Source organism: Monodon monoceros, unplaced genomic scaffold (assembly GCF_005190385.1).
Source record: "Monodon monoceros isolate NGI ecotype Baffin Bay Population unplaced genomic scaffold, NGI_Narwhal_1 Super_Scaffold_2, whole genome shotgun sequence".
Classification (NCBI taxonomy): Eukaryota; Metazoa; Chordata; class Mammalia; order Artiodactyla; family Monodontidae; genus Monodon; species Monodon monoceros.
In genome coordinates this window covers 77676678-77696046 of record NW_021703776.1, presented here as the reverse complement: position 1 = coordinate 77696046, position 19369 = coordinate 77676678, and the positions used below count along the sequence as shown (strand labels likewise).

At 35.1% G+C, this 19369-nt stretch overlaps 1 protein-coding gene across 2 annotated transcripts in view; it reads left to right on the top strand.

Annotated features, from left to right (window-relative positions):
• SLC13A1 (solute carrier family 13 member 1) overlaps positions 1-19369 on the top strand; it is a 106230-nt gene that overhangs the window by 66746 nt on the left and 20115 nt on the right. Inside the window, exons 13-15 of one of the 2 annotated variants that reach the window (XM_029233996.1) lie at positions 2983-3144; positions 4646-4783; positions 6524-6689. In XM_029233996.1, coding sequence (XP_029089829.1) covers positions 2983-3144; positions 4646-4783; positions 6524-6661 — 438 coding nt within the window. In that variant the 3' untranslated portion in view covers positions 6662-6689. Of the gene's footprint in view, positions 1-2982; positions 3145-4645; positions 4784-6523; positions 6989-19369 lie in introns of those variants that run through there. The other variant, XM_029233997.1, reaches the window with a different exon arrangement.

Genomic DNA, 19369 nt, shown 5'->3' with positions numbered 1-19369 from the left:
TTTGTACAGTAAAGAAGTAGAAAAAGATTCAATCTACAGCCTGCAAAAAAAAAGCCAAAAAGAAACAAACATGCATCCACAAGATTCTGGAAGAGTTTATGAATTGGAAGCAGCAGATTAACTGAAAGCTAGAGAAAAAAACCAGCACTAAAAATGGAAGATTGTTTAAAAAGTGTGTAAGGAGGTGTGAGCCTCCAGACACTCCCTCCAGCCCTGAACAGAGAGAGACAACTGCCCTCTCTCCTCCCTGGTAGAAAATTTAGATTTACTCTGTAAAAAATTGAATCATTGAGACACTGGCTTACAGTTCAGTCACCTATAGTAATGTCTTCCTCTCAACAATCTTCACTTAGACACAAAGAGCTTCCAATCGTGATTTTATCACCTCCCTTTAAAACATAAATAGGTAGTCCAGGATTACCAGACAGTTGGGAAAGCCTCTGATACAACAACCAGTAACAAAAAATAAGCAAAAAGAGAAAGAATACCAAAAAGACAAGGAAAATGTATAAAGTAAAACTTTCAAAATTTTTCATTGATGCTTCAAAGAGATATCAGAAACATTAAAGTCACGAAAGTAAAACAGAATGTAATTTTTTTTTTTTTGGAAAAATTCTGTGAACATAGGCTATTTTATTTCCACAGGGGATGCATTGGAAACTTTTTTTAAATTTTAATTTAATTTAATTTTTTTATACAGAGGGTTCTTATTAGTTATCTATTTTATGCATATTGGTGTATATATGTCAATCCCAATCTCCCAATTCATCCTACCACCACCACCCCCCCCACGAGAATGTAATTTTTTTTTAATGGACTAGATAGAAAATAAGAAAGAGCCACTGAAAATAAGAAATAGAACAACAGGAATTTTTAAATTCAGTAGCAGGGTTAGAAATTGAAGTTTGAACTTATCCCAGAAAATAGAACAAAAAGATGAAGAGAAAATAATATTATTAAAAAACGATAAGAAAATTAGAGTATCAATCCAACAGCTGATCAATAATAGCTTCAGAAAGAGAAGGGGAAAAAAAGAAGAAAGAAAATAGAAATAGAAGGCCACTTCCAAAAAATAACACAAGAAATTTCATGGAACCGAGGACTTAGAGATTCTGGACAGAGAGAGCTACTGAGAACCCAGTACCAAACCACCTCATGTAGGATTTTGATATGATCCCAGTGGCTTCCAGAGACAAGGGACAATATGTGGTGTAATCTTTTCCAGCTGTATCTAATCAGGTGTAGATAAAAATCCATTCTTAAAATATATTTAAAGATGAATTTGTGCCAATGTGATTTAAATGGTAAATAGTCTTTTTCCATCTAAAAAACAAAACCCAGGGACTTCCCTGGTGGTCCAGTGGTTGGGACTCCGCGCTTCCACTGCAGGGGGCACAGGTTCCATCCCTGGTCAGGGAACTAAAAGTCCCACATGCCTCGTGGTATGGCCAAAAAAATAAATAAAATAAAATAATAAAAAATAAAAACAAACAAAAAAGTAAGTCAGAACTGCAAATAATATGCATAATATCTGGCTATCACATCTGGCGATGTTTTTGTCAACTTCTGATCTGAGGGTATACTGCTTGTAATTAGAGCATTTCTGATGTCCATCCTACTTTGTCATGAGCATACAGATTCACACATGCAGCAGCTCATTGAAATCTCACAAATGGAGGATTTTCCCTTCCATTTGACTATTAATTTGACTGTGGCAGATTTTTCTGTATTATCAATGAATCCAAGATCAGAATATTATCCGGCTTCTAAAGAACCCAACTGGAAGCCACAGGAAGTGGAGCAATAATTATTTGGAGTGGTAATTTTTTCAAGTCTAGAATTCTACAAAAGCTAAATATCAAAGCAATGTAAAAAGAAAAGAAAGAGGTTTTCAGACATGCAGAGACTAAAAAAATTTACTTCCCATGCACGAATTAACAGGAAGCTACAGAAGATGTGGTCCTGTGGCCCACCAACACAAAGAAGTTAGCAAGAAAGGATTCCCACATCAGAGAGAGGTGAAGGGAATCCACAGCATGCTAGTGAAGAGAAGTCTCTTTATAACAGTAAAGTAGATCTAAAGAGCAACTAGTCCCAATGGAGCAGAAAAAGGGAATACTACAAAATTGATACCTCCATTAGGGAAAATGAAAAAGGACAATTACCTGAAATTTTTATCTACTTGTGAGGAGTTTTCCATTTTTACTGGAGAGTGTACTGGAGAATTAGTGATAGATACTTAGAAAACGAAGCAAACAAAAGAATAGGGAAATTATTTCCTGGAAAAACAAACAAACAAAAAGTAAAACAAAAAAGTGAAAGCAATCACAGTACACTAAGTGGCTCAGTTGTGAACGATATCCATATAATCATAATGGCAAACTTTAAATACTGATCTAACCAAAAATGTTGACATATGAGTGTAAGGGAATGGAGGGCGGGGACAGGAAATATATGTATGGTGGAAGGTGTTAGAAAGCTGAATTCTTATGCACGTATTAGGAAATCAGTAAATAATGTCTACATTTGAAAATTTAGAAATATGAAAAAGTGGAATTTTGTAAAATAGCTATCAACACATAAACATGGTTATAAATAGCTAATATGGATGAAAGTTGTTGCCTCTGGGGAACACAAATGTGGACAGAGGTAGACCAGAAAGGCTGCTCTTTTCTTAAAGCCCTATAGTACTACATGGCTTGTTATACCCACATATATTAATTAGATATAATTAAAATTTAATTGAAAAGATGTGGGAAGACAATTCAAACTTCCTAAAGTTTGGTATATTAAAATGAGAATAATTGAGAACTTTTCCATGTCAAACCCACCTAGATCTAACAAACCACAGAAAAACATGAAAGATTAAAATTATACTTTAGAAACTGAGTTCTTAGATCAAATAATGCTTTTTAATATATTTAAATGTCTGATTAAATGACTTATTAATGAATACTAAATATCGCAAATTTGTTTTTTTAGGAGTCAGGACTATCTAAATGGATAGGAAATAAATTAACTCCTCTAGGTTCATTACCAGTCTGGCTAATAATTCTGATATCTTCTTTGCTCGTCACATCTTTAACAGAGGTAGCCAGCAATCCAGCTACCATTACCCTCCTTCTTCCAATACTGTCTCCATTGGTGAGTATCTCATTTATCCTATTTACACTATTCATTGAAAGAATAGTGTTCTACTTTGTGTGTTCTCATATTGCAGTGTGGAATCATTTGGGTCCTGAATGGTCCCCCTGTAGGTAACTTACAGAGTCGTCCTTATTTGCATTCATGCTTTCTTAGGAGACCTCAACTCAGGAGAACTCTTTTCTTCCATGTTCAAGCAGCATGATCTTAAGTGAACCCTCTACCTTCTTTCTGCCCATATTTTTCATTTGCAGATAAATGGGAGGGTCAGCCCAGATCCTTTCCAGCTCTAGAAGACTCTGGGATTCACAGCTTCCTGGCAACTTTAGTATTTAGATCTCTAACACTGATACTTCTCCCTCCAGAAGATGTCTTGAATTTTTTAGAAGTGCTTCATATAAGTGATTTGCAAGGGAATAAAAAGCTATGTTACACTTCAGGCTTCAAGCTTAAATGTCTTAGATGCAGTTCTCTACGGCCCAGGGAAGAATTTAAAAAGATAAGTAAGAAGCAGATTTGCAAGGAGAGAGAGGGAAGACTGTCTCTCTTCCTCTCCATCACTAGCTGGCAATTACAAGAAACAGCTTCAAGTAAAATGTTTTTCTTATTGGAACAGATGAGTTTGGTGAAAGGAAAGCACTTTGTATGAAGAAGAATTGCCCTTCTGGAATTGTTCTGCTACCAGCTCAAGGGGCAGATGTTGGCATTCTTGAGCTGCTTCAAATTAGAAAAGAAATGTAGGCAGGTTATGTTGGTAAAATACAGTTTTGGGTTTTTTCTGGTTTTTATTTCTCAACAAGGAGCAGTTAAAAAATCATGTGATAAATTAAGAATAGTAGTAACTCTTCTGTGATGATCCCTAAGAAAATTTTAAATTACATATGTCACAGAGGTAGTAAAGTTAATGGAATGATGAGAAGCTTTGGAGCCAGAGGGACCTGAGAACTACGTAAGCTCTACTGCTTGCCAGCTATGTGTTTGGGTCAGTTACTTTAACGTGTTTGGACCTCAGTTTCTTCATCTGCTATTTGGGACTACAGTTTTGATCTTTTAAGGTCATAGTGAAATTTAAATTATATATATATAAATATACAATGTTATTATGTTATACATTATATATATGTTAAATTTTACATATATCTTATATATATTATATATATAACATACATATATATATATATATACAGTTAGCACAGCACTTAGCGCTAGATCAGTAATAAACAGCTGCTGTTTTAATTTTGTTTCTGGAATAAATGATACTTTATTTTCTAAATGAACTGAGCTATAATGCTTAAATGGACACCAATCACCATATAAACAATGATAAGAGGAAGATACGTTTTCTAAAAAATATTCTTCCAGTTATAACTGCATTTATGTATATATAATTTTATGTCTTTATATATCAATCTGCTTCTGGGAAAGTTTATTATAATAATTTTGCTCATTTTGATGCCTATCTCAAAATTTTACTTAGACTCCTTTTTATCTTTTCCAACAGGCTGAAGCCATTCAAGTCAACCCTCTTTATATTTTGTTACCTTCTACTCTGTGTACTTCATTTGCATTCCTCCTACCAGTAGCAAATCCACCCAATGCTATTGTTTTTTCATATGGCCATCTAAAAGTTACTGACATGGTGAGTGAGCTGAAAGAATGCTATCAAGACCAATAGACATTATTTTGTGATATCTTGGGTTGTCTATCCTTTTATACGCTAGTCAACTGCTAGGAAATGCATAGCCTGAGTACTACTTCTGAAGGTGAGCTCATGACTGGCCGTAGAATTGTTTTTAAGAGTGATACTGGCCATAGAATTGTTTTTAAGAGTGATAACCAGAAGCAAACATGCCATTAATATTTACAGTCACAAATACAGAGATATTGAATGCATCAGTAATATGCTGGCAGAGGAAGAGAGCAAACAATATGCTCAACACAATGGCTTAAGCTTACATGTCAAGATCAGGACCCAACTTGACCTAGGCAAAAGGGTGAATGAAATTCAGCAATCAAGCACTGTGGTTTACTATCATGAATATTTACAGAACTGACATTTGCTCTGAATAAGATGTTGGGCTCAGTGCTTGACTGATGAAAAGTCATCTTTCTTTTTCTGATTCTAATAGTGGCACCTGAAATAAAACTAAATGAAATGAAGTGAAATGAAATGAAATTAGCACAAGAAAGTAATAATAGAAAATTTAAGTGACAAAACGTGCACATTTTGCCAATTACAAAAGTAGTGGTAGAGAAGGACTAGCTTGAGAATATCCTGCTCTTCTCTCAATCTTGATCACCAGCTTCCAAAACAAACCAAGCAAGACTATAACTAAAGGCAATTCAGTGAGTTTGCTGTGCAAATGCAGTTCCAAGTTAAGCCCCAGGTTCTTTTCTTCCAGACAGATTGCTGTCCCTAAACCCCTGTAATGTAAAAATTCTGGAAATGCCTCTATGCAGAAGTTGTATAATCTCCTTTGGGTAAAGAAAATGAGCATAATATACAATATAAACTGTGCTAGGTATGTGAATGTTAAAAAAAACCAGGATTCTAAAATAAACGAGAGGCTTGCATGGACAGAACAGGAGGCCTCTATAATGTTTATTTTGCCTTGGGGCTCCATGTTTTAAAACAGAGAATGCAGAGATAAGCAAGCTTTCTCTGTAAAGAGCCAGAGAGTAAATATTTGAGACTCTGTGGGCTGTATGGTCTCTGTCACAACTGCTGAATCATGAAAGCAGCCAACAACAACATGTAAGCAAATGGGCAGAATTGTGGTCCCGCAAAACTTTCTTTACAAAAACAGTTTATGGGCAGTAGTTTGCCAACCTCTGTCTTAATAGCTAGAAAGCAATTTGAGATTGTTTAGTGCCACCAGAATAATGACGTCAGACCTAGAAAAATGGGAACTCTAAGAAAGATGAATGGAAGAGGTATTAAATCTCAATAAGAGAATACTGAAGGCTAAACTAAAAATAATATGGAGTGAATATGAAGGATTCAGTTTTCATATAGTGACCTGAACCTTATTTTCACTGAAATACAAAATAGCAAAACTCAAATCCTGATTTGACATGAAACGGCAGATTTTTAAAGGGATTTTTCTCTAATCAGAATGACTTCAGTATATTCCTAAGAGGAACCTCTCTGAGACTCTCAACCTAAATGGCATTTAGTTGGGAATAGATTCTTTTTTGACATGAATGGAAGGACTCCTTGTCTTATGAAACCAATCATTGATACTAATCATTTAGGATGCATGTAAATCTGACATATGCCTTCTTCAACAGTATTCCAATTCTCCCATAGGTTGTTTTTGGGTTTTTTTGTTTGTTTGTTTGTTTTTGAGACTGACATTCATGTTCTTTCGTATTCAAGGTTAAAGCTGGACTTGGCGTTAATATTGTGGGTGTTGCTGTCGTGATGCTTGGCATGTTTACCTGGATTGTACCCATGTTTGACCTCCACACTTACCCTTCCTGGGCTCCTGCAGTTAGTAATGAGACCATGCCATGACAAGCATGAATGCTCTGACTATCCTGTGGTGGGTTTTGGGAACAACTAAGAATTCACTACAAAATTTGGCTCTAGAAAACTGATGACGCTTAAATTAGTCCTGGTGTAGCTGCTGTAAAACACCCCAAACCTGCTTTGAGATGCAACCAAGACCATCTATGTGCCTTAACGAAGAAGCCCTCAGTTGAGATTTTGCTCATGGACCATATGCATCCTGCTTCATCATAAGAATAATTTATAACTTGACCTTCAAGAGATTAGGTCATTTGCTTCATCTTACACTTTGGGTTCAGTGTAACATTTCAAATGTCAATTTGTTATTTCAGAAACTTTCCATGAAGGTAGAAATAGAAAATAAAATATACAAGTTTATTAGCTACTTGTATAAATCATTTCTGTCGTGTTGTCCAAGGGAATTTTCTGAAAAATCAAAGCTGTGGTCATCTGGTAGTGCAAAAGAAAAGTTTAATCTAAGTAAAATATACATTCCCTCATTTAAAAAATATTCCAATCAGATTACTCTTGAAATATCCACATAGTATAAAAATTGAAAGTTAAGGGCTTCCCTGGTGGCACAGTGGTTGAGAGTCCGCCTGCCGATGCAGGGGACACGGGTTCATGCCCCGGTCCGGGAAGACCCCACATTCCGCGGAGTGCCTGGGCCTGTGAGCCATGGCCGCTGAGCCTGCGCGTCTGGAGCCTGTGCTCCACAACGGGAGAGGCCACAACAGTGAGAGGCCCGGGTACCGCAAAAAAAAAAAAAATTGCAAGTAGTAGTTGCAAACTTATAGCTGAATCCACTAAACAACAGAAAATAGATAAGGATTAATTTCTATTTGACCCTATGGTTAAAGTATTGATAATATAATTCATACTTTTATGATCTTGGTGCACTGAGAAATGTACTTTGTAGAGCTATGGATAAGGCTTGCTATGACTTGCACTATTAGCACGGTATAGTTAGGAAAGAAAGCTAAACAGTATAAATTATTAACACATTTGTGGATTTTTATAACAGTTTTGCTTAAATGTTTATTTTATTTCAGAACTACATAATGTCATATATAAAAACAAGAAATTCCGAAATTTAAATGAATTATCACTGTGTATGCAGATACAGAAAAAAGTCATGTAACTCCATTGCATCAACATTGAAATGGAATACCAGAGGGAAAATAAAGAATAAAAAATTGAAACTGTTGATATATTTGCAAAAGAAAAAAATAAATTATTTATGTGCAAACCAAAAAGAAAAAAGAACTGAACATTCAAACAAAAGTAGGAAGAAAATAGTCTCCTAGCATTCAGGATGTTAAACTGTAAGGTCTACTGGCATTCCAAAATTAGAATAAAGGCAAAAAATTGAAAAAGACAAAAAATGTGTACAGTTAGGAAAATATGGAGAAGTTAGAGCAATTCTCATGCTAAAAATAAAATGGAAGACAAGGTTAAAAAACACCTTATTTTCATAGAGCTCATCAGACCTGGTTTGGTTTTTTTGTGCAAATGACATTATTTATAAAGTTATTCTTGAAAATTAAATATGGTAAAGATGGTTTTTTAAAGTTATACATTTCTTTAAAAAATTATATATAATAGCCCATGTTTATTATTTGTCTGTTTATTAATTACTCAATGCAAAATTAACCACTTTTCCAAGAAAAAAATGTGTCTATTTAAGCCTGACAATATAATATTGCTGCTTTGTGTAAATCATCTATGTTCACCCTGTTCACTTGGTTCCCTTCCCTATCATATGTTACACATTTATTTATGATCCATAGTATTTATTACATTTCTGCTTTTTTCTAATCATTCAATTTATCAGTGCTGAATTATACTATATGATGAATATATTTTCATTATGAAAAAATGAAATGACTTTTCAAATTATATTAAGTTTTGCTCTCAAGAAAATAATATAAACATTTCAGCTTGAATCATTTTAACAGAATTACTTCCAACAGCTTCCAGCTGAGTGCAGAAAAAATGATACTTTGTTAAAATTTGTTTAAGTGAGCCGTATGGTTCTCTTGTTACATCTTTATGTTTAGCTGATATATCAAAAATGACTTAACTCATCCATTTCACATTTGTCCCATTTACATCAAAGTTCTCAAGTTCTTTTAGTTTGAGAGATGCATACTGTCTTTGAAAGTTTCCAAAAGACAGCCTAAACAGATGATCAGACAAATCTTTGTCTTCCCACTCTAGGGTAGACTGTGTTTTTGTTCTTATATTGAGCCTTACTTAGAAGTTAACTAGAAGTCTTTGTCACTTTAAATCCCTGTATCTTGCTTACGGTTGGATCTTGTCCAGATAATAGGAGCAATTTCACTAAGTGCCTATTTACTGTCTGTTCCTTGCAAGTGCTTAGAAGGCTCCGCAGCATATGTGTATCCTTCACTCACCACAACTGCCACTGTATATATCAGCACCTCTAGAATTCAGATTTCCTTCCTTTCAAATGTGTGCACTGTTTTCACCCTACCTGGTCTCCAAGACTTTGTTCTCTCCTTTTTCAGCTTGGGAGGTAGGAAGGTACACTTTTAGCCAGTATTACTAATTAAATTTATTAGCAAAATTTGATAAAACAATATCGTGACATGTTGTGCCTGGACATGTGTACTACATATTATTATATGTCAAAGTTTATTATTAGATATTTTATTATATTTTTGCCATGGCTAAATATTTGATAAGAATCTTTGTGATGACACTTTTGTTCCAAAGTTTTCTTGGTTTAGTTATTGAATGATTATTATCTTTACTTGTGTGTGGATTTTTCCCAATTAAATACTTTTATTTTCAAGAGGGAGAGGATTGTACTAGCAATGAAAGAGTAAACCCAAATAAACATTCAGTTTTATTACTGTAATGTAATATAAAAATAGTTTAAATTGTTACCCCAGGGCAGCATCAGCCATGTTATTCCCAAACTAAGTATTTTAGTCAAAATAACAATTTACTAGGTAAGTTTTGGGAATGCACTGGGAAATGTCCCCAGTGCAGAGTAAGATCAGATTAGTCCAGGAGTAAATAGTAAAAACAGCACATAAATAAAGTAAAAATTAAAAGGTTTTCCAAACATGAGGACCTTCATTTGTTTAGGAACAAAAAGATGTGGGGTTTGAAAAAAGAAATAAAAGGGCTTTTCTTAATGACAGTATGGTGGTATAGACACTGGAGGCTAGAGGTGGGGGAGATCTTCTTAAGGCCAAATAATAATAAATATTGTATAACATACATTACCATGTAGGCAAAAAAAAACAGAAGTCCTTAAGAAGAGAAATATATAGAAGGACCAGCAAATGTCCAGAGACTTAAGCAAGGACTGAAGATAGAAACTGCTAGTCCCTAGAGATATTGAAATTTTCTTTTAATAAGTACACAGGGTACGAGGGATGGGAGACCAAGCTAGGACCCAAGCAAGTTAGGGGTTGAATGGAAAATTACATAGAGTTAGGATCTCCAAGGGCTATACTCTCAGTGAAAATGAGGAAAAAAACCCACAAAAAACCCACCTTGTGGAGGGAAACATCAAGGGAATTTTCATGTTTTGGCCTATGCACTTGGTGGAGGGGTAAAATCTCTTTTGAAAATTCATAATCCAGGTTAGGGGCCTAAAGTCTCAATATCAGTGTGTGTAGGTACCTCAATCTGAAACGTAATTTTAGAACAGTCCTAGGCTGATAATATCCCCAACTACCTGGCCAATAAAAAGGAACACTTTCTTCAAGCTGGGGCTCAAAGAATGTCTAAGATTATAATCAAAACCCATAAATTCTGCCAAGACATAAAGCATTTTGTGCAAGAGACAACGTAAACAGAAGAAATAAAATCCAAAGTGCAAAGACAACAGATATTCTAATTATTAAATAAAGAATATAAAGTGAAGACTCATAAACCAATGTGATTATATGAGCTCTTAAAAGCAGAAGAGAAAGGCAGAAGAGTCAGGTGGGTGAGATCAGACAGAATGGGAAGTCAGAGAGATTTGAAATATGAGAACTGGACCCCCCAGTGTTGCTGGGTTTGATGATGAAAAGGGTCACAAGCCAGAGAATGCAGGCAGCCTTTAGAAACTGAGAATGACCCTGGTTGAAACCCAGCAAGGAAACAGAGGCCTTAGTCCTACAGCTGCATGGAACTGAATTCAGCCAACAACATAAGCCTAGAAATAGATTGTCCTCAAGAGCCTCCAGTAAGGAATGCAACCCTGCAGACACCTTGATTTTAGTCCAGTGAGACTTGTATTGGACAAATCTGCTAATCTACAGAGCTTTGAGATAATAATAAGTATTGTGGTAGTTTGTTATGGCAACAATAGAAAACAAATACAATGAGGAACTAGAGACCCTGAAAAGTGACCAGAAAGATATGAAAAGGATAGGGAGGGTGGGAGGGAGACGCAAGAAGGAGATATGGGGATATATGTATATACATAGCTGATTCACTTTGTTATAAAGCAGAAACTAACACATCATTGTAAAGCAATTATACTCTAATAAAGGTGTTAAAAAAAAGATATGAAAAGGTGTCAAATAGAAATTTTAAGTAGAAAAAGTATAATGATTTAAATTTAAAACTTAATGAATAGTTTAAATAGCACTATACAAACTGGAAGAAAGTGTGTGAACTTGAAGACACATTTAAAAAATTATTTAGAATACAACACAGAGATAGAACTCTGAAGGAGAAGTTAAGAAAAATGCAAGCTAGAATGAGAAATGTAGCATATATTTAATCAGAATTCCAAGAGTACATAGTAAAAAGAATGAGGGAGACACAATCATTGAAGATACAATGGGTAACAATTTTCCAGTATTAGTGAAAACAACCAATCAAGATTTTCAGGAAGCATAATGAATCCAAAGCAGGATTTTTAAAAGGGAAATTTGCCCTCACCTACATGAGAGCGAAATAGTAGAACACTCAAAAGAAAGAAAAGGTAAGAGAGAGAGAGAAGAAAGATTACATACAAGGAACTATAATTAGACTAAGGCTACCTTCTCAAGAACAATTGGAAACAGTGAAGAATCTCCCAGTGCTAAAACAAAGAGCTATCAACCTAAAATTGTACATCGAGAAAGTCTATGTTTCAAGAATGAAAGAAAACTAAGGAGTTTTCAAACCAATAAAAACTAAGAGTTTACCAATAACCAAAGCTCATAAGGTACGTCTAACGTATGTAACAAAGGAAAGAGAAAATTCAAGACAGAAGTTGTGTGACATGACAAGAAATGGTGAGTAACCAAATTGGTAAACATATGGGTTAAAAAAAACTAGAATTAACACTGAAAAAGCATAAAATAAGTTCAAAGAAAAGTATTCTAATTTAGCTCTCAAGCTCCCACTTTTCTCAACAGCGGAACACTTTAAATCAAAGTCAATTTAGTCATTTCAGTGTTTTTTCTGATTTCAGAGTTTAACTTAGTCAACTTAGGTTTTTGTTTTTTAGATCCCCTCTCTTGTTCCTTTCTTCTTGAGGTTTTTATCTAAGTTCTGTGAACCTTACATATGAAACTTGCACTGGATGAGTGAGATGCATCTGGTCTTTGTGATCAGCAATTGTCCGTGTTGGCTTCCACTGAGATGAACAATTCTCTGAAATGTATGATTCCTATCGGTTTTATCTTTTACTTCTGATTCCAAGATCTATTCATACTCCCTGGCTCATGTACCTCTCATGTCATGCCTAAAATCAACATCTCTTCAACGGAGCCACAAGCCCCACTGACCCACCACTTCAAGGGTGTAGGGAAATTGGGATGCCCTCTGCACCTCTCTGGGATCCTCTGGGAGGAAAGTGTATCTCAGGCCCACCTGTATTAGACACTCCTTGCCATTAACCAACTCTACTGCAGAGCTTCATGTTAAGTGCAAGAGAGATGGAGCCTGAAGCTCACATCTTTCACCAAGAAGAGTCAGTATATTAATAAATTCATGGCAAAAATAACTGATGTAACCTAGAGCCACAGAACAGAGCAAATCAGCCTAGCTCAAATGAAGACCAAAACCATTGTGTCTAGAGCAGTGCTTATGAGAATAGAATCTGGAGGCTGACTTCCAGGACTGAATGCTTGCTCCACAACTCACCATACCATCCTCAGATATGTAATTTGACCTCTATATGCTGCAGTTTCCTCATCTGAAAATGGACCACTGATGACACAAGAATATCTTCATAGGGTTATGAGAATTAAATGAATTAATACACATAAAACACTTAGGGCAGTGACTGGCCATAATAAAAGCTCAATATTAGGTTGTATTCTTATTACTGTTATTTTCTTATCACTCCTTAGCACATCACCAGAAGTAATTGCTCACACGCAGTCACCAGGCTTGGTCAAACTCCTTCTTCAGAAGACTCTTAGCCAGAATCTCATTGAAACCTTAGGTAAGCTAATTTTATTACGTTTAAAAGGTTTCCCTTAGTAATAACACCTAAACAAACATTCCCAAAGAATCACTTAACTTTTACCCAATTACCCTTTGGTTGAGAGAGCACGCTGAAGGTAAAACAGTGAACAAAGTGTGCATTTTTAAAAATGCATTTTCACTTTACAGAATTCAGCACACAAAGAAAATATAGGACAATTTAGACACTGTATACAATACTAAAAAACAAGTTCAATACCTTATTGGAATAATGTAGTATGTTGGTATCAAATGAGCATCTAACTCCATTAAACTATTCTCATTATTAGTTTTCACTTCAGGGATTTTTAGATAGTTCAATCCCCTCCCACCCCATATTGTCAGGGCTCCCTGGAGCATTGTTTGCAGGGTTGTGGATGAATCTGGACAAATGTAGTTCTGCACACCTGCTGAGCTGAGCCTACCCTTTGACCTCTCCTCAGTGGCAAGTCTATGGCTGGGCCACTGAATCAGACTCTATGCCTTTGTGGTTATTATTCTGTAAAAAGTATGTACTGAAGATCACAAAAATGCCAGAAAAGTCAGATAGCCTCTCCATTCAAAGAAAAGTGGTGTGCTCTTGCATCCATGTTAAGGCTGACATTTCCATTATTTTCCTTATTTATTCTAATGCTTAATTCTTATCTTTTTTTATTTAGTGCAACTTTTTTTCTTGACACAGTATCTTTTTTTAAGAGATGCAGATATGCTTGGACTCTTCAGAAGAGTCAGAGACTGTGTTTGTTAGAGCCTCTAAGAATAGCGGCCTCTTATAGTGCTCCTACATAAAGAAATGACAGATAGCTTTCTCCATTTACTTCATATTCTATGGCCTTGGAATAAATATTCAAATAGAGCTTGAAAATGACATGCCTTCTATTTTATGCAATGGTTTTCAAACGCCAAGTGATCCTGAAAGAGTGGGAGAGAGTTTTGGTGGAAAAGCTTAGGGCAGAAGAGATGTTCTAAAGACAGCATGTTCGATCCATCTAAATCTGACTGCCACAAAATCCGTTTCTAGTGTGAAGACTCCCCTTCTTCAAACAATATTGTATTTTTTAGATGTTGGATTTCCAGACTAGCTTCCAGGATCCTTCCTTCCTTCACACTTCTTGAGGGAGTTTATGGATTTTATCACCTTAGACAATTTAAAGTGCATACCAAAAGTGAAAAAATTTGAGATTACAACAGGGACTCAATAAACTCTAGTCATAAACAATAAATCAACTTGGGAAGAGTTGACACCTTAAAAATTTTGATTCTCTTGACCCATAAACACTGTATCTCTCTACTTAGGTATTCTTTCTTTTCTCTGAGCAATGCTATATAGTTTTCAGTATACAGTCCTGCTCATCTTTAAACAGATTTATAAGTATTTCATATTTTTTATGCTATTGTATTTTTTTTGTATTTCATTTTTTGATGCTATTGTAAACTGTATTATTTTTTAGCTTCAGATTTTTTTTTAAGATTTTTTTGATGTGGACCATTTTTCAAGTCTTTATTGAATTTATTACAATATTGCTTCTGCGTTATGTTTTTGGTTTTTTGGCCACGAGGCATGTGGGTTCTTAGCTCCCGGCCAGGGATCGAACCCGCATCCCCTGCATTGGAAGGTGAAGTCTTAACCACTGGACCGCCAGGGAAGTCTCTATTTTTCAGCTTCAGTTTCTGATTGATAGTTGCTAGGATTTAGTAATACACTGATTTTTTAAATTCTGTACCCTTGCTAAGCTTATTTATTAGTTCTAGCTGCTTTTTTGTGGACTTCATAGGATTTTCTAACATAAAAAATAATGTCTTATGTGAGAAAAGTCACTTATATTTCTTGCTTTTCAATCTGGATACTTTTATTTCTTATTCTGCCTTAAGATATCCTTATCTTTTTTCTTCTGTTAGCAGTAAAGCCTCTTTTTTCTTACCATTAGTTATCAGTGTTTGTTAGCTGTGTAGAATTTTCAGATTGAGGAAACTCTTCTATTGCTAGTTTGCTGATAGTTTTTATCAGGAATAGATGTTGGAATTTGTTAAATGTTTTTGCTGTGTCTTTCAAGATGATCTTATGGTTTTCTTTTTTAGTCTGTTAACTTGCTAAATTACATTGAATTAAACTAACTTTGAGCATGATATATTATACTTTTTATATATTGTTAAATTTTATTTACTAAAATTTTATTAAAAATGCTCACATCAGTGGTCAGGAGGGACATTGGTCTTTAGCTTTCTTATAGGTCGTTTGTTTGTTGTCAGGTTTTGGTACTAGAGTAATGCTGGCCTCAGAGAATTAGTTAGCAGTCTCTTCAATTATCTGGGAGAGTCTGTAGAATTTGATTCCTTTTAAATTTATTGAGATTTGTTTATGAAAGAATATCTTGGTATATATTACATGTGCCCTTGAAAAGAATGTATATTCTGCTGTTGTTGCGTGGTGTTCTAGAGTGTCACTCAGTCAAGTTGGTTGATAGAATTTTCAATTATTCTATATCCTTATTGGCTTTCTACTTGTTCTATCAACTACTGAGAGAGGAATGTTGAAATCTTTGCCTGTAGTTGTGGATATGTCAATTCTCCTTGCATTTTTATCTGGTTTTGCTTTATGTTTTTTGAAGCTCTGGTATTTGATTAGTTTGTAAACATTTAAGGTTGCTATATATTCATTATGAGTATATGCCTGTATCACAATACAGTGCTCTTTTCATCAATGTTGATATTCTTCATTCTGAAATACACTGATATTAATGTAACTATTACAACTTTTTAAAATTTTATAATGGTATATCTTTTTCCATCCTTTTATTTTTAAACTACTTGTGTCTTTATATTATATTTAAAGTGGGTTTCTTGTAGGTAAAATATAATTGATTTTTTAAAAATTTTATTCATTCATTTATTTATTTTTGGCTACGTTGGGTCTTCATTGCTGTGCGCGGGCTTTCTCCAGTTGCAGCGAGTGGGGGCTACTCTTCGTTACAGTGTGCGGGCTTCTCATTGCAGTGGCTTCTCTTGTTGCGGAGTGTGGGCTCTAGGCACGCAGGCTTCAGTAGTTGTGGCACGTGGGCTCAGTAGCTGTGGCTCGCGGGCTCTAGAGCACAGGCTCAGTAGTTGTGGCTCATGGGCTTACTTGCTCCACGGCCTGTGGGATCTTCCCGGACCAGGGCTTGAACGTGTGTCCCCTGCATTGGCAGGTGGATTCTTAAGCACTGCACCACCAGGGAAGTCCAATATAAATGAATTTTGTTTTCTTAGGTTTTAGTCCAATATGACAGATTCTGTCTTTTGATTTATGTGTTTAAGCCATTTATATTTAATGTGGTTTTGGTATGACTGCACTTAATTCTACCATCTTTCTATTTGTTTTATTTGTTCTTTTTTTTTTTTTTTTTTTTTTGCAGTACGCGGGCCTCTCACTGTTGTGGCCTCTCCCATTGAGAAGCACAGGCTCTGGACATGCAGGCTCAGCAGCCATGGCTCACGGGCCCAGCCATTCCGCGGCAGGTGGGATCTTCCCAGACCGGGGCACAAACCCGTGTCCCCTGCATCGGCAGGTGGACTCTCAACCACTGCGCCACCAGGGAAGCCCTGTTCTCTTTTTTGTTTTCCTCTTGTACTACCTTCTTTTGGATTAATTGACCATTTTTGTGATTTAATTTTATTTCGTTTGTTGACTTAGTTACCATAATTTTTTGTGGTTGTCTAAGAATTTATAGTATATATTTTAACTTATCACAGTTACTTTAAGTAATATTATATCACTTCATGTGTATTATAAGACTGACAAGAGTTCATACTTATAGCTCCCTTCACATCTTTGTGTTCTTTCGTCATGTGTTTTATTTCTACATATGTCATAAACCTCAAAATGCATTGCTATTGTTTTTTATTTAAACAGTAGATTATCTTTTAAAAGATTAAAAAATATAAAAGATCAAAAAGTGTCTTATATCTTCCCATATTCTTCTTTCCTTTCATATAGGCTTGTTATTTCAATTAGTACCTGTTATAACTTTTATTCTTTTAGCTTTGTAAGTTTGAAAAAATCTCTATTTTGCCTTCATTATTGAAAGATATTTCCACTGGGAATACAATTCTAGATTGACAGTGTTATTTTACTCAGGAATTTAAAGATGCTTAAAGACTTCTGGTTTATATCCTTTTTGTTGAAAAAATGTGCTTTTATCCTTAAGTTTGTTCTTCTGCATGTAATGTGTATCTTTTCCCCTCTGGCCGCTTCTAAGATTTTCCTTACATGATTTTATGCAATTTAATTGTCAGGTAACTTGAAGTCATTTTCTTTATGCGTCTATGTGTTTGACATTCATTAAGTTTCCATGTATTTGTAGATTTTTTAAGCAAATTTGGAAAACCTTCATCCATTATTCCTTAAAATACTCTCTCTCACCTCCTTTTCTTCAGGGACTACAATTACACACATATTTGGTTACTTGAAATTGTCCCAGAGTACACTGAACCTCTGGGGATTTTTACCTATTTCTTTGTCTGTGTTTCATTTTGGATAGTTTCTATTGCTACATGTTTAAGTTCACTAATTCCCTCTTTTGCAGTATCTATATTAACTTAATTCTGTTAATTAACAGAATTAACTTCTGTTAATTCTATCAAGCATATTTTTTTCATCTCAAACATTCTAATTTTCAACTCTAGAAATTTGATTTGGGTCTTATATATTTTTCCTGTTGCTACTCAGCATACTCATTTTTTCCTCTACCTTCTTGAACATATGTTAATATAGGTTTCATAACTTTTGCTGTTCTTGTCTACTAATTTTATCATCTCTTTCATTTCTGCCTCCATTCCTATTGTTTGATTCTCCTCTCTTTTAAGAGCCGTTATTTTTGTTCTTTTTCTGCCTGGTAATTTTTTTCAATTGAGGGCCAGGTATTGCTGATTTTACTTTGTTTAATACTATCTATATTTTTATTTCTATAAATATTATTGAGTGTTATTCTGGGGCACAGTTATTTGTAAACAGTTTGCTCTTAAGATTTATTGGGTAAGACTAAAACAACCTTTGATCTAGGACTGCATTTGCCTCACTGCTGAGGCAATATTTTTCTGAGTATTGTACTTGATGTTCCATTAATTTTGAGGTTTTCCACTCTGACTGGAACGTGCATTATTCTCAACCCTGTGTGAGCCCTTGTGATCATCTCATCTAATAATTTTGAGTGATTATTTCCTTACCCTGAGGTAGTTTTCTGACAGATATGTGTTGATCAGTATTCAGGAGAATAGCGGACAGAAATTCTGAAGCTCTTTCTATCTGTGCATGTCTCTCCTTTCTGGTACTCTGCCCTGCAAACTCTAGCCACCTGTCTTCCCCAGACTCCCAACTCCATCTGTTCAACTTAGGTTATCACCAGACTCTGCCTGGATTCCCCTTTTTGTGAGATGCTGCCTGGAAACTCTCCCCATGCTATGAGTTGGAGCAATCATAGGACTCAACTATTTCCTCCCTTTCAGAGACCACTGTCCTGTTTTGCCTGATATCCAATGTCTGAAAACTGTTATTTCATAAGATTTTTCCTTTTTTTTAAATTGTTTCAGACAGAAGAGTAAATCCTTTTCCTAATGCTGCATCTTGCCAAGAGTGGAGGTCTCTAGAAGAGTCAAATTTAATCATAATCTTCTTCTCCCCCTAGTAAACTTGGAATCAGGACAAGCTGAGTTAATTGGATGGTTCTGAAGTCTCCAATTTTAATCACTGGTGTGTAGTGCACATCTTAAATAAGAGAGTAAAGAGTGGATAAGGAGCCTTTCTGGTGGTATTGGGAAGTAGAAAAGGTTTTTCCGTGAATGCAATTTTGAATTTGTTGACCTTGAGATTTACTCAGCACTTGTGAGAGAGTCAAGAAGAACTGACTAAACTCACTTAAATAATCCAAATGTGAAGCTGAGGACAGTGGTCAGATCTTCACTTTTAGCTTAAAATATAATATTTCTATAAGATGAAATGAGTCCAGAACATACAAAAAAATGTGTAAGAAACTGTTTTTTCTTCAACTTCAACACTATGATAGCTACATAATATTCATATCCTAAATTATTTGATATTTATTTTATTTGAAGTATAGTTTTACAAGGTGTTAGTTTCAGGTGTACAGCAAAGTGATTCAGTTATATATACATATTTTTTTTTCAGATTCTTTTCCCTTATAGGTTATTACAAAATATTGAGTATAGTTCCCTGTGCAACACTATTACCAAACCCAGGTCCAGTTGCTCGCCGCTCAAAAGCCAATACTCGAGAGACGAGTATTGGTAGGA